General features: G+C 39.8%; 2 protein-coding genes across 3 annotated transcripts; both read left to right on the top strand.

Annotated features, from left to right (window-relative positions):
• Nucleotides 1-200: 200 nt before the first annotated feature.
• On the top strand, nt 201-2,097 carry LOC116063971 (phosphoinositide-interacting protein-like). 2 transcript variants are annotated; one of them, XM_031319014.2, is made up of 2 exons: nt 201-852; nt 1,252-2,097. In XM_031319014.2, the coding sequence occupies exon 2, from the start codon at nt 1,268-1,270 to the stop codon at nt 1,673-1,675; it is 408 nt and encodes a 135-aa protein (XP_031174874.1). In that variant the 5' UTR covers nt 201-852; nt 1,252-1,267; the 3' UTR covers nt 1,676-2,097. The 2 variants fall into 2 exon arrangements, with proteins under 2 accessions (XP_031174874.1, XP_031174873.1); XM_031319013.2 differs by having other exon boundaries at nt 202-612.
• A 2,486-nt stretch (nt 2,098-4,583) lies between these two features.
• LOC116063970 (transmembrane protein 238-like) lies at nt 4,584-5,647 on the top strand. Its single transcript, XM_031319012.2, has one exon. The coding sequence runs from the start codon at nt 4,930-4,932 to the stop codon at nt 5,419-5,421; it is 492 nt and encodes a 163-aa protein (XP_031174872.1). The 5' UTR covers nt 4,584-4,929; the 3' UTR covers nt 5,422-5,647.
• The last annotated feature ends 7,693 nt before the right edge of the window (nt 5,648-13,340 follow it).

Here is a 13,340-nt window from a genome sequence, read left to right as displayed (position 1 = left end):
GTAATATCAGGGCTGTTTAATGGAAGCAGGAGTGTCACGTTGCAGAAACATCCCTGTTGTGTTCCCACCCTGTGAATCTGAAGCAGGACATTTTAGAAGCTGAATAATAAAATACAATTTGACCAAAATTCTATATGACTTCCTTCACTTTCTGAGGGTTAATTATGCTGCGCGCATTTCATTGATCTCATGTTCAGCGGACAAAACTACAACTTGCAGATAATTGCTCCGGGGTAGCTACTTTGGGATCAATACTGTTCCAACATATCAGGCTGTATTGGAAAGTCTCTGTATGGGTGATTGCTTGCTACATCAATCCGGCTATAACAGAGAGCCATTTCCTAGTTGCTGTGCCCTGCCCTGCTCCTCTTTGTATGGGAAGAGCATCAGCCAATTGAGGCAGATATTTTCCTCTCGTTGTCCAGTCCTTTTAGGCATTTTTTAAACAAAAGGCAACACCCGAGCTGTTGGTAGAAGTTTTTTGAAAATCATTTCACAGGCCAATGAAGGCTTCAGCCTGAGTGGTTTGGGCTGTTTGGTTATCTTCTGGGGACCGGAAGGCAAGCTCCTCGCCATGGATGCAACATCAGGAGTGAGCGATGATAGATGATGGTAAGGGAATGGTGGTGGTCACAGGATTCTCTTGAGGAGGTGGAGAGAGCAAAGGAGGGTGGGTAGATGGTTGTTTAGTGGGAATCTGTAGAACTGCATTTGAGTGGTTTCTCTGGTCGCACGGTGGGTGGAAATCTTTGTCAGCGTCTCTTTCAGATTTCTGGATGTTTTCTGATGGTTACATGTAAACTTATTGATTCTCTTCAAAAATACAGACAGAAACTTGATCCAGATTCAAAGGTGGGTGTTTGTCTACTTGTTTACTTCTATTTGTCTGGTTTGAATGGTTTTCCAGTTGAAGTAGCAGCAATTTCTGTTGGAGCTAGGTGCTTCAGAAAAACTAACAAATGCAGCCCTTACTATATCAGATAGAAAATGTGTTATTCCATAATGCTGATTTGAGGGGAAAAAGTCCCCATTTTAAAACTGCTAATTTGGAAATATGTTTTGTCCTTTTAACATCAGTATGACTAAAGTGTTAAAAATTGTCTTCCTGACCACAGTTTTGCACTTTTTGTGACATATTTCACTCTATTTACAGAAAAGGATTTTATCCATTAGTACTTTCTGGATTAGAAATAGAGACCTCAGAGAGGCATGTCTTCTCTGATAGATTATTATTCCGCGTTGTTTCCACAGAGTCATCCCGGAGGCCATGCACAGCAGCCCAGAGAACATCCCTCTGGGAGAGTGCACCCTCTCCCAGTCCAGGGACCAGCTGACGCCCCCGAGCCGCACAGAGAGCACCGTATTCAGCCTGTCCCGCAGCGAGTCCCTCTGGACCGCAGAGATCCCTCGCAGCAAGTGTGAAGAATTCTGGTTCGCCATCCACCTCATGTCCACCGGGGGCAGCTTCCTGGCATGCGGCATCATCATCAGCGGCCTGTACTTTGCCGGCCACTGCAGGAAGTGGACCAACATCCTGGGACCGGCCTTGGTGTCCATTGGGCTGATGGTTTTTGTGGTGGGCTTGGTCCTGGTCCCTATCACCAAGGAGAACAGGCAGCAGTCAAATAAGAAGAAGCCTCTCAGCAATTATAGGCCTCCGATGTTCAACCTGTGATCACAAAACGTCATTGTTTGGAAGTCATTTACCATGAGAAACTTTTAAGTTTTCAGAGCACACTGGATTGAAATTAACCTTTTCAGCATGGGAGTGAATTATTAAAAAGACTCTGCGTGGTGACATTTATTTTTGTTTTTACAAGGATTGGCAACACTAAGCACTTATCTCACTCTCAAGTGTGCATGACAACATTTGCATTTATGGCTATTGCTGTGGAAAAAGAAGGTGAGAGCACAAGGACAACAATGCGCTGTATAAATTGCAATTATCCACACACAATTTAGCGAGAAGGATACTAGAAAGCAAACTGTCCTTATGAATGTTCATGAGGGTTAAGTAGACAAGGGGGATTTCCTAATGCTGTGTGGTACAGTATATGCCAATTCATGAATAATTAAAGGTTGTGAGAGCTTATAATTGTCAGTTCCCGCGGTTTACTTTGTTTTGTTGCATTCGCTGAAGTCCTGCATGTGGAAGGAGACTTTGAAGCTGCATTCATCCTCAAACATATGTAAAGAACAAACATTTGACTGCTGTGACCTGAAAGCACATTTTCATAGGATTTAAATATTATGTGGTCCAACATTTTTAATTCACCCCTTCAGACCCAGCTTCTATATTAAAATGGACAGGAAATATTTATTGCTATTGAATATGCAATTAAAATCAGACTTTGGCCGAGCAACTAAGCAGCTTGTATTTAAACTTAAAGCAGCTAATATAATCAATATGTAATGGATCATATGAACTTGTGTCTCAAATTCAAATAAGCTTTATTCGCATGAATGTTAAAGTTAATGAAAGATTATTGTTGAATTAGACTACATATTGTTGGATTATTACATTTTACACAAGAAAACAAAATAAATAATCATAATTTAGTATTTAGCATTTAGCAGCTAACGTGCCATAACAAAGCAGAGCTAAAGGGAGAGTTATTTGACTTACATGCATCAGGTGGACACAAACATGATGCTAAATCAATGCAAATGTTGCTCTGTATCTGCTAGATGTGTAATTAGGAAACTGTCAACTTAATATGTCAGTGTTTCTCCTGCCCCCAAGTGGCCAAAAAAAAAAGTTAATGCAGATTTAAGTAAATGTTAGTCTATATCCACGACGTTCCACTTCCGGGATTATTCTCATTCTGCTGGAAATTTTGCCGGATGTCATTCTTTTTGGATGTCCGTTTTCGGATGTCCATTACCTTCCGCTTTCTTTGTGTTGGCATTCTAAACTCCGATGGATTTATGAGGACTATGGTTAACTGCTCCTCAGATCTCTGCAGGGTAAATCCAGACAGCTAGCTAGACTATCTGTCCAATCTGAGTTTTCTGTTGCAAGACTAAAAACATCTTTGAACGTACACATGTTCCACCAAAACATGTTCCTTCCCGAGGCTATTTTGCAGAGGCACCGTGGCTCCACTCAGCGCTTAGCGCCGCCCAAGACGATTGTGATTGGTTTAGAGAAATGCCAATAAGCCAGAGCATGTTTTTCTCCCACCCCGGAATGCTGTGTGGACTAGCCAGACCCTCCTTTGCAGCGCTGTGGAGGAAGGTCTGGCAATGCGAGACTAAGTAAATGTAAACATGGGCTATAAGTAGCAAGGTGACACAAGACCAGCAACTTTTTAACTTTCATATCAACAAACTGTAGGCAGGAGAAGAGAAAGTTACTGCACACTGTCCTTTTACTTGCATTAACTTTATTAAGAAATAAAACATTTATTGCAAATACAAGGACAGTGTGTGTGAATTCTCTCTTCTCTTGTCTATGGACATTTCCTCCTATACGCACTTGTCTACTGTACAAGAAATTGAAGGTGTTCACGAGCCTGCACAGTCTATATTAACAAACTAAACCCATCATATTCAAATTTGCAATTTCTTTATGTGGAGAACACAAGTTTCTTTTTTAAATTCAACGTCCATCCCCATGGACATCAGAATATAATATTGGCTGTAATAATATTATATAATAATATATATAATATTAACTGTAATCTGTTTTAATGTTTCAAGTTAGCACTGTCATTTCAGTGGTAAATTGTGTTTTTTTTTAACATGAAATACAAATGTTAGATTATTTCAAGTCAATATTCAAATTCATGTTTACATGATAACAAGTTAATATTGAAAATATGAAAAAATGCCCCATTTTTAGATATAGAATGTTACATAAATCAGGCTGTGGATGATATATGAACAAAGGCCGCTGTAAAAATGTTCAGAATATAGATAGGAATGAAACTGGAAGGTGTGGTGTATGTAAGTGCTACTGAAGTGGAGATTTCTGGCTGAGAGTATGAGAAAGTATGAGAAAAAAAACTTTTGAAAACGGCCTTTAAATACATGAATTGTAAACTTTCCCATGATTACTTACATTGAGACAATTATTTTTGAAATGTGTGTATGTTTATTAATGCAAATGAGGCATCATCTAAATGTAGGACAAAACTACAGACGCAAATAGACAAAGAGTAGTAAAATAAACTATAAAATAACATCCAGAACATCCAAAATGTTTCCACTAGTCTGAAAGCAAAATCCAAAACCTCAAAATTGAAAAGTTATGTTTTTCCCTGTACTGTCTCCCCTTAAAACATGTGACAGCCTCGGTCAAAACACCCATTTTAGTGGGCATGCAAAAAAAAAAAAAAAGGAAAACATGTAATAAAGACAAGTTTATATAGAAACGTTGATTAAGCCTCAAATGAAAAATAAGACAAGAAAGAAACTGAAAGAAAATATTTAAAGTGGAAAATAAAATGGTAAGCTCCCAAATAACCATCAATTAACAAATAAAGAGTGGTTTATAAGAGCCTATAGTTTTTAGCACAAATAGAATAAATGCATCACATTAAAAAAAAAAGGCTGAGTCATGATGAACTGAGCTCTGTTGACCTAAATATCAATTTGAATGCCAAATGATATGTTAAAAGATCCTGCAAGTTCTGTATTCTTTGCATTATGGCAGCCAGAGCATTACAGTGGACTTCAGCTTGAATTGTGGGACGGTCCGGTTGTTTTTAAAGGACAACACAGTAACGACACGACAGTCAGGGTGTGTAGACTGTACACACTACACTGGATACCACGCCTGGGGAAATAGGCTACATTGTTTATCTTCACTTTAGGGGTGGGGCGTTTCTCTACAGGTGCGCTGCCTCAGCTCAGGTAGCCTACAAAGAATAAAGCATCACCCTCCCGTTATACAAGTTTAAAGCAAGCAGCTGTAATGTCCCCACCATGGAGCTGAAAAGGTGTATAGGAGGATGCGTGACTCCATTTCTGATCGCCTTCCTATTTGATGTCCTCGGTCTGATTCTGGTTTTTGTCGGCATATTCGCCAACGTGCGCATCGGCGACCGCTTTTACGGCGACTTCTTGATCTACTCCGGCTCTCTGATCATTTTCTTCAGCCTGGCCTTCTGGTTAATGTGGTACGTGGGGAACGTCCAGGTGTCGGAGGACGACGAGGGCGGCTTGAAGAAGAGCAGCAGTATCGTGCAGCTGGCCAGGAAACTATCCGAGAGGTTAAGCCAGAAACTGAAAGGAGAGCCACGCGTAAAATGTGTTGAGGATGATGAGGACGGCAGCCAGGTGGGACCGCACAAGGCCAGCCGGGTGACATGGGGCCGGTCCACAGCATACCACAATAAAGGCTACGACGACTGCCTGGACTCCCCTTCTATGGAGAAGAAAGTGGAGATAGAACCAGAGGAAAAAACAGAGATGTGAACGTCTACCTGATGCCACGAATGGGTACCTTAGTATAAAAACAAATAGTTTAAAATGTGGCCATGTCTGCTGTGATACATTTCAGAAATCGGAGGTGTGCATGAGCCTGCACAGTCAATATCAACAATTCATTTATACATTTAAAGTCAATTTGAACGTTTTTTTTATGTGGAGAACATATGTCTATCTCTATGAACATCAGGATTTAAAATTAGGCTATGACCACTGTAATCGTTTTTAATATTTCAAGTTGCCTGGACCCCTCTTCTATGGAGAAGAAAGTGGAGATAGAACCAGAGGAAAAAACAGAGATGTGAACTTCCACCTGATGCCATGAATGGGTACCTTAGTATAAAAAAATAGTTTAAAATGTGGTCATGTCAGCTGTGATACATTTCATTATTTGCTGCAGCAGGGACTTTATGGATGATATACTGCAAATAATATTATAGCTGACTCACAACAGCCTGTTTCACAGCCTAAATATTCAAACTCTTTGAAAACAGTTTTCTGTCTTTTTGATTTGACGAACCACTAGACGGGACAAAATTTATTGTAAACCTAAATTGATATGCAGGCCGGATCAAGATTTGCGAGTGGCCAGGTTTGCACCCGGGCCTTGAGTTTGACACGTGCTGTAGACTGTATAATACTGAGGTCCAAGGCACCTTAATGCACTCCCCACACCCCTCAGGACATTTGGAGCTGACACGAAGATTTCTGTACATTTCTGTAATTGTTTTCATTTTGTTTTCATTTTCAGTAATACTTTGTCTCACAGATCTGTAAGTTTCTTGGAAAGAGTGTGGTAGCCCACTGATAGGAAAAACACATAGAGAGTTCTCTCTATCTCAATGACTCATTTCCTATTAAGTGTTAGTGTAACCTCTTTTAGTCACCTGAGCATGCAAAAATGTGAAATTGATCCACAGACAAACATACAATGCAACACATTAATAATTTGAATACGTTTCCATTAACAACTATATTTGAATGAATATTTTATATATTTAAATGGAGCAGTTGAGGAAATTCCTCTTTTCCCTTAAATTACAACCACATTTCATAGTTCTCTCTAAGAAACTTTAGAAAGTATGCACCTGAAAAAAAAGCATCACTACTTTTTGTATTTTATTTTATTTATTGAACTGTTTTGTTGTATTTTATGAATATTTGATTTCCAAACATCAATTTCCAAATAATTTCAAGGCTGGGTTACAAACCAGGTTACCAAAGTGGGCGATTGGAGCCCCAGACTCTTAAATGTCCAGGTTATTTCATTAATTGCAAATATGTCAGTTAATATAGTACTTTCCACTGAAGCACATTATAAACATTAATGAGAAGGAACTAAAGGCAACACCTTCATTACTACCTAAACATGAGGTCATATTTTAAAGGAGTCCCAGGTTAAAACCTAGTTTCACAGCTTTGTTTCACGTATTGTGCTTATGTGGTGCATGTAACTTAAATCATTTCTAAATACAAACCCAAACGAGAATGGGAGAAACATGGGGGTCAGCAGCTTTTTGTCAGCGCAGGGCTGGTTGATCCTAGCCTGGCTCCGCCCTCCTACGTACTTACGCTCAATTTTCATTTTCCTTCAGTAGTCCGTCTGGGTTTGCGGTATATTCTTGGGTTTTCTCCCACCAAATATTTGGCGGTCCAATCAACGAACAGAGGGAGTGGCTGAGAACAATGACGTTGAGGTCATGACATGCGCTAGTTTGAGTTATAGTTCCATAATGGCGGCGGAGAAAGATGCGGCCCGTTGTGGCAACGCTGCCGAATATCCAGAAGTTAAAGCCCGAGCAAGAACTATCTTTGCTGAGTTTTGTTGGTGGCCGTGATGTTGTGGCCCTCCTCCCCACGGGGTTTGGGAACATTTTGATTTTCCAGCTCGCTCCGTTAGTGGTGAAGGAGTTGGCTAAAGCTAATGCTAGCGATGCTAAGCCAATAGTTGTTGTCGTCTCCCGTCTTGTTAGCCTGGTCCTACCAGACAGTACGTAGGAGGGCGGAGCCTGCTACCGGAGTGGCTCTTTGCAGATCCAATAGTTTTAAATTTCAACAGAGTACCTGCCTTCAAGGAAGTTAACACTTGTCAATGGAGAGTGGCAACACTCTCTGTACAAATGAAATGTACCACAGTCTGGTAGGACCAGGCTAGGTTGATCCGGCCATGCTGCAGGAATATAATTCTGCATACTGATGCTTTTATTTCATTTTTTTTGGGATCCAAAGGTATATTGATATATAATGAATCAACAAAATAGTTTGTCTTCTCACAAAGTCTCTTTGTCCATCCAACAAGGTGAAATGTCCCTGTGTTAATTGTCCTCCATTATTTTGCCACATTTTCCAAACACATTTAACTTTATATTGTATACAAGTTGTAGCTGCTACTAGAGTAAAGCCGAGTCATGTTTGCCCTTTTGATTTGCTGTCAAAGCAACATAAACACCGGTCAAACTGGTTTGTCTTAGTGGTGTGGTGTTGGTTAAACAAACCTGAAAATCCTTAACAGAGGATTGTGTGTGACTGGGGACCCTGTGGAACATACTGCATATCCAAATAGATGTATGTAGTGTCTACTAACCTCATTTTGCAAACATTAGCCTCAGGGACTGATCCACAAATTGGAGTCCCAATAATGGCACACCTTATGCAAATGTCACGGCTCGGAACGGGTTTTATTTATTTAAACTGAAACAGCATTTAAGAATGACTGACAGCTTAAAGCACTTTAATCAAACTCATGACAATGTTACGGTAAATAAAACATCCTTCATCTGTGCTGTGTAGACCTGCTATATGACAGGCCAGACAGTGCATTAAAGCCGCAGAGCAGAGACAAATAGTGGCAGCATGACTGGTCAAATAAGCTGCTCACTAAGAAGATTCCATTGCATGTATTTCCTCTTTGGGACAGTCGCTCTCACAATAGGTGTCTTTATCGTAGAGATATATATCAAATATTTAGGGTAGGCTTGAATGCAATGTATCCACCCTTTTGTGAGATACCTGGATGTTAGCTCTGTTATATAGTGTAATGTAATTTTGTTTTCTAGATATTTTTTTCCATGGATTTTGTTTCCTTGTTGTATTGTTTTATACTTGTTTTATACTTAGAGTGTGTCATGTTTATTTTATTTACCTGTATGTGTCATGAAATGAAATGTAATTTTGTCTGATTTAATATTGTCCAATTTAATGTCGTTTTGGACCCCAGGAAGACTAGCTGGTCGTCAAGGAATCAGCTAATGAGTATCCTTATAATAAACTTAAACTAAAGACCTAAAGAGCTGCTTCCAAGTTAAATATGAAGGGTGAATGGGGTAAATCTCTGAAGTCAAGAGGAAGCTTTAAACAATCTGACAGAAGATGCAACACACTGAATCAGCCCCAAATCACGTTCACATTCAATTAATTATAGCAGGCTTAACGTTGTGTATGGTCAGTGTTGGCTGATTATGAAGTATATGTGCAAAGACAATGGGTTGATGTGTCACATTAATGGCATGAAAGTTGCAAAACCAGTCAGCCGTCCAAAGGAATGAAGATGGACTGTGGGGCTTTTCAGCTGCTGCTAATGAGCATCACAACCCATTGTTGTGGTTGGATACCAGTCTTTCCACCAAGTCGTGTGCTATGAAAGAAATGTAAGGTGTGCTTAGGTGAAACACACAATGATCCAGAAGACAGGAATCACTTTTCTGGAGAGACGTGCTCCCAATCCTGTCAGACCTTCAGCCGGCAGCCGACAGCCACCTGTCCGTCTCACCCAGCCCCGACTATGGAGCAAAGGAAGAACACCATCGTCTTCCTGACGCTGGCTGTGGTTTTTGACATCGTCGGCCTCATCCTCTTCTTCCTCGGGATCTTCGCACCTTTGAGTTTCTGGGACTTTTTTGTGCTGTCCGGACCTTTGCTGATTTTCTTCAGCCTGGTGTTCTGGATATTCTGGTACATGGGGAACCTCGTTGTGCCTGAGGAGGAGCTGAACCTGACCAAACATGACATACTGTAACTACAGTATGAGGGAAGCTGGACTGAGTCAGCGCTTGGCCGAGCTACTGGACTCCTTCAACCCAGCAACATGGTGATGGAGAGGGGACTGGCAGGACAGATTGAGGCAGAAGATTCATCAAAAATCATGAATTTGTGAACCTGTGGCTCTCCTTGGGGTTTTGCCTCAGTGACGGATATGTGATAAGACCAAATCCGGGCACGACCAGGAACACATTTGACTAATCCCAGGAGATAAAAAAAAACAACTCTTTTCCACCCTTTGACTTCAGGGTGAAAACAACTTGTCATGTTGTGTATGGACAGCAGTGATTCCTGGATGTTGTTGAAGTGGAAAATGTATTTCTCAGCACTTTAATTTGGAATAAAAAATAAAAGCACCGTCATGATACTGTAAGCCTTATTTAAGTCATTATTATCACATATGTACATTATGAGTTGTTATTTTTGTTTCAACATGTCTATGCACATTCACGTAAAGATGGAAAAGCTTTTGAAATAAGTGACTAAACATGCTTTAAAATGAAATGACAAAATGAGTGTTGTGTTCTTTGTGAAGCCTCAATAGAAAACTGGCCAAACAGGTACTGTGGGTTATTTTAGTAAGATCCACCCAGTGCAGAGTTCAACAGGAAGAATATGCATCACTCTCATGCAGGCAAAACAACTGAGATATATAGCGAGATGGAAAACCTGTTCCTTTCACAAAGCAATGAAGCGCTGGGACCAAATGTGCTAAAGGTTTTTGCCAATTAGCAGTTTTTTCCTCAAAAAAGCAAGTGTTGTGCGATCTGTGCTAAAGTTTGTTCACCACAACAGCCAGCGAGGAGAATGAAACTAATACTCCTCCTCCACGCCCAATTCTTCCCAGGCTTAATCAGCACTCAAGGCGCCATTAGCTCCCTCAGACATGGGGAGTGTTATTAATGTGTCCATTTGGTTTCTGCCCCTGAGAGGATATAGAGAAATAGAGGAGAGGCGTAATGGTTCTCTCTCGCTCTCTCGCTCTCTCTCTCTCTCTCTCTCTCTCTCTCTATCTTTATCTCTGCAAAGAGATGAAAACCCTGCTGCTCAGCCCCTCCTCCCCCACGGGACACCGCCTTCTCTGTAGTGCTGAAATCCCCAAGTTGTCTTGATGGTATATGTCATTATAATCTTAATCACAACTGTACTCGTCATTGCACAATACATTTCCAGTGAGAGACGCAGATTGTGAGAGGGTGTACTTTGAGAGCAATGAAAACACGAGGCTCGAATGTAGCCTACATCCTGGTTGGTTGCTGCCTAAATCGAATAACACGGCAGCATGATGAAGCATATCCTCTTTTTGCAGGTAATGCTGAGCAGATATTAGGTTGGAATCCCAATTATGTGGTTTGAGAGAGCTTTGGCTCATAATTTATTCCCATTAGCTGTGCCACGGCGCTCACTACTCTAAATGGGACTGACTGTCACCAGTGAGTGTCTACCACAAGTACACAGAAAATACAATAAGAAACACAGATAGAGAGAGAGAGAGATTTTAAAGTTTGAATGTGTCAGACGTGGCTTCATTAAATAATCTTGACAAGATTTGTAGTATCATCAAATACCGGTACTTCTCAAAGCAATCAATCTAATGTATGTGTGAATGTATTCCCAGATAAAGATGGGTCCCATTAGGCAGTTCATATTGATATAATCTGCACTCTACAAATGCTGTTATTAATAACCAGATAAATGCTGGTACTCTTGGGCTGTGGGCAGATAAATCTGTCTTGAGGCAGGTGATGAAGTGATAATACTGTGTTCATTGTTTGTGAACACTATACTTCAGCCTAAAAGCTTAAAATGGCTGCATGGTGTGTTCATGATGTCATGTTTGGAGGATTATGATGGTGCATGTCTCCCTCCAGTGGTTGGTAGAGTTGAAGTTAGAGCTTGATGTGACTGATTTCTTATGGGCCATTCAACTATCCCCTATTAGAATAGGACAGATTTTGGACAGCATTTGCTTTTCTTATACTTTGCTTGCAATAAATGAGTTGTTACCAGTCGGTTTAAAATACAAGCAGAACTGTCTAATCTGCCGATATCAAGGCTCATATTCCTGTCCATTCAGTAGCGCAGTCATCAAACATGTGTTTTAAAGGAATCACCCTTTTAACGACAGTGATAGCACTGTAGTTAAGTATTTTTTTTAGGTTGAGTATTTTAATTTTACGGTACTAATACTTCTACTCCACATTTCAGAGGGAAATATTGTACTTTTTACTCCACTACATTTATCTGACAGCTGGAGTAGTCAGTTTACAAAATGTAGATTTTACAAACCAAACATATGATTATTTTTTTTAAAAAATATGTGTGAATATAATAGTGTGCTATAGATTAAACTATCCAGTATATAAAGTAGTTAAAATGTACTCCACCTCCACCAAATGCTGCTTTTGTTCCCATAATATATGTAATATAATAATATAACTCTCTGCCTAACAATTACTTTTACTTCAATCATTTTTTTTTTACTTAAAAGGCCTGTCCTCGAAATACTGAAAAAAAAAACGTGAGCTGGGATTGCCTCCACATGGCTCACACAAACTGTTCCCCATGAGAAATACCTACGTTTTATAACAGACACATGCACTAACACACGCATGGCCGGACCAGCTATCAAAACAAAGAACAGAGAAGCTCAGATTACAACACAGAGGAAGAGTGATTACTCCACTATATCTTTACATAGCAAATATTTGTTTGCTGCTATATTAATGTTCTGAATATTGAGTACAGCCCTTTTAAGTGAAATCTTGAATGCAGGACTTTTACTAACAGAGTATTTTTACTGAGCAGTATTACTATTTTTTGCTTAAGTAAAATATCTGAGTACTTTTTCCACCAATATATATATATCATATCATATGATATATATATATATATATATATATATATATATATATATATATATATATATATATATATATATATATATATATATGCCAGTCGTCCAGAATATAATAAGATGCAATAAGAAAAAAAAGGCTACGGGAATATGAATGAAATACAGAACAGGGAAAGATAACATGAGCATTTCGGTATGGTTTATTGAAAATTACAATAATGTATATAATTTGATAACTACGTATTATACACATTTTTGACCAATGATGATTTTAGATACTTTACATATTTAATCTTATATCAAACTTCATCAAGTTGATGTATCTGTTTCTCGTGAAATGATCAGCAAGGACCACTGACGCACCATGTTTCATATCTTTGCAGTTGGAAAAAAAGAATTCTTTATTTTCGCTCAATGTAATACAAAACTTTTGATCATTATTCTTATGTTAACTAACCTTGTTTTTACATCGATGCTGCATTCAATGAAAACAATCTGTTAACGCTTGATCATTACTTTACCCCTTTGTTAGGGCTGTTATCTGATAGAGGCCTGTGGAAATGGTGGGTGTTCGCAAGCGCGTGTGTACACGCGCTTGCGAACACCCACCATTTCCACAGTGTTTACAAACAAGTGGCCTACAGATGGCAGGGTCACTCACCCTGATGATAACAAGGCCTGCAGACAGGACAGCACAGGATTACAAACCTGCAGCCCCAGCTGGGAAATATTAAGTCTGTCTGCCTGCCTGTCAAGGCAACACGATATGTTTGTACTGGTTACAGACTGTACGATGATCATAAAGATAGCTAACCTCATATTTACAAAGTAACAATATGCTGCAAAGGGGGCAACGTGCCAAACCAGCCATGGATTCTGTAGTGGAGGAGGAAGATCATCATGCACTGTGGCTTTGCGCTTCTTCGACGTGGAGCCTGAAGGGAGATGGATCATGCAAAGTGATCTCATACATGTGGTAGTTTATTGGTTTGGATACACGATATCTCGGTGA

This window comes from Sander lucioperca, chromosome 21 (genome assembly GCF_008315115.2).
Source record: "Sander lucioperca isolate FBNREF2018 chromosome 21, SLUC_FBN_1.2, whole genome shotgun sequence".
NCBI lineage: Eukaryota > Metazoa > Chordata > Actinopteri > Perciformes > Percidae > Sander > Sander lucioperca.
The sequence above is the reverse complement of the archived record's forward strand: the minus strand, read 5'-3'. Positions and strand labels throughout refer to the sequence as shown.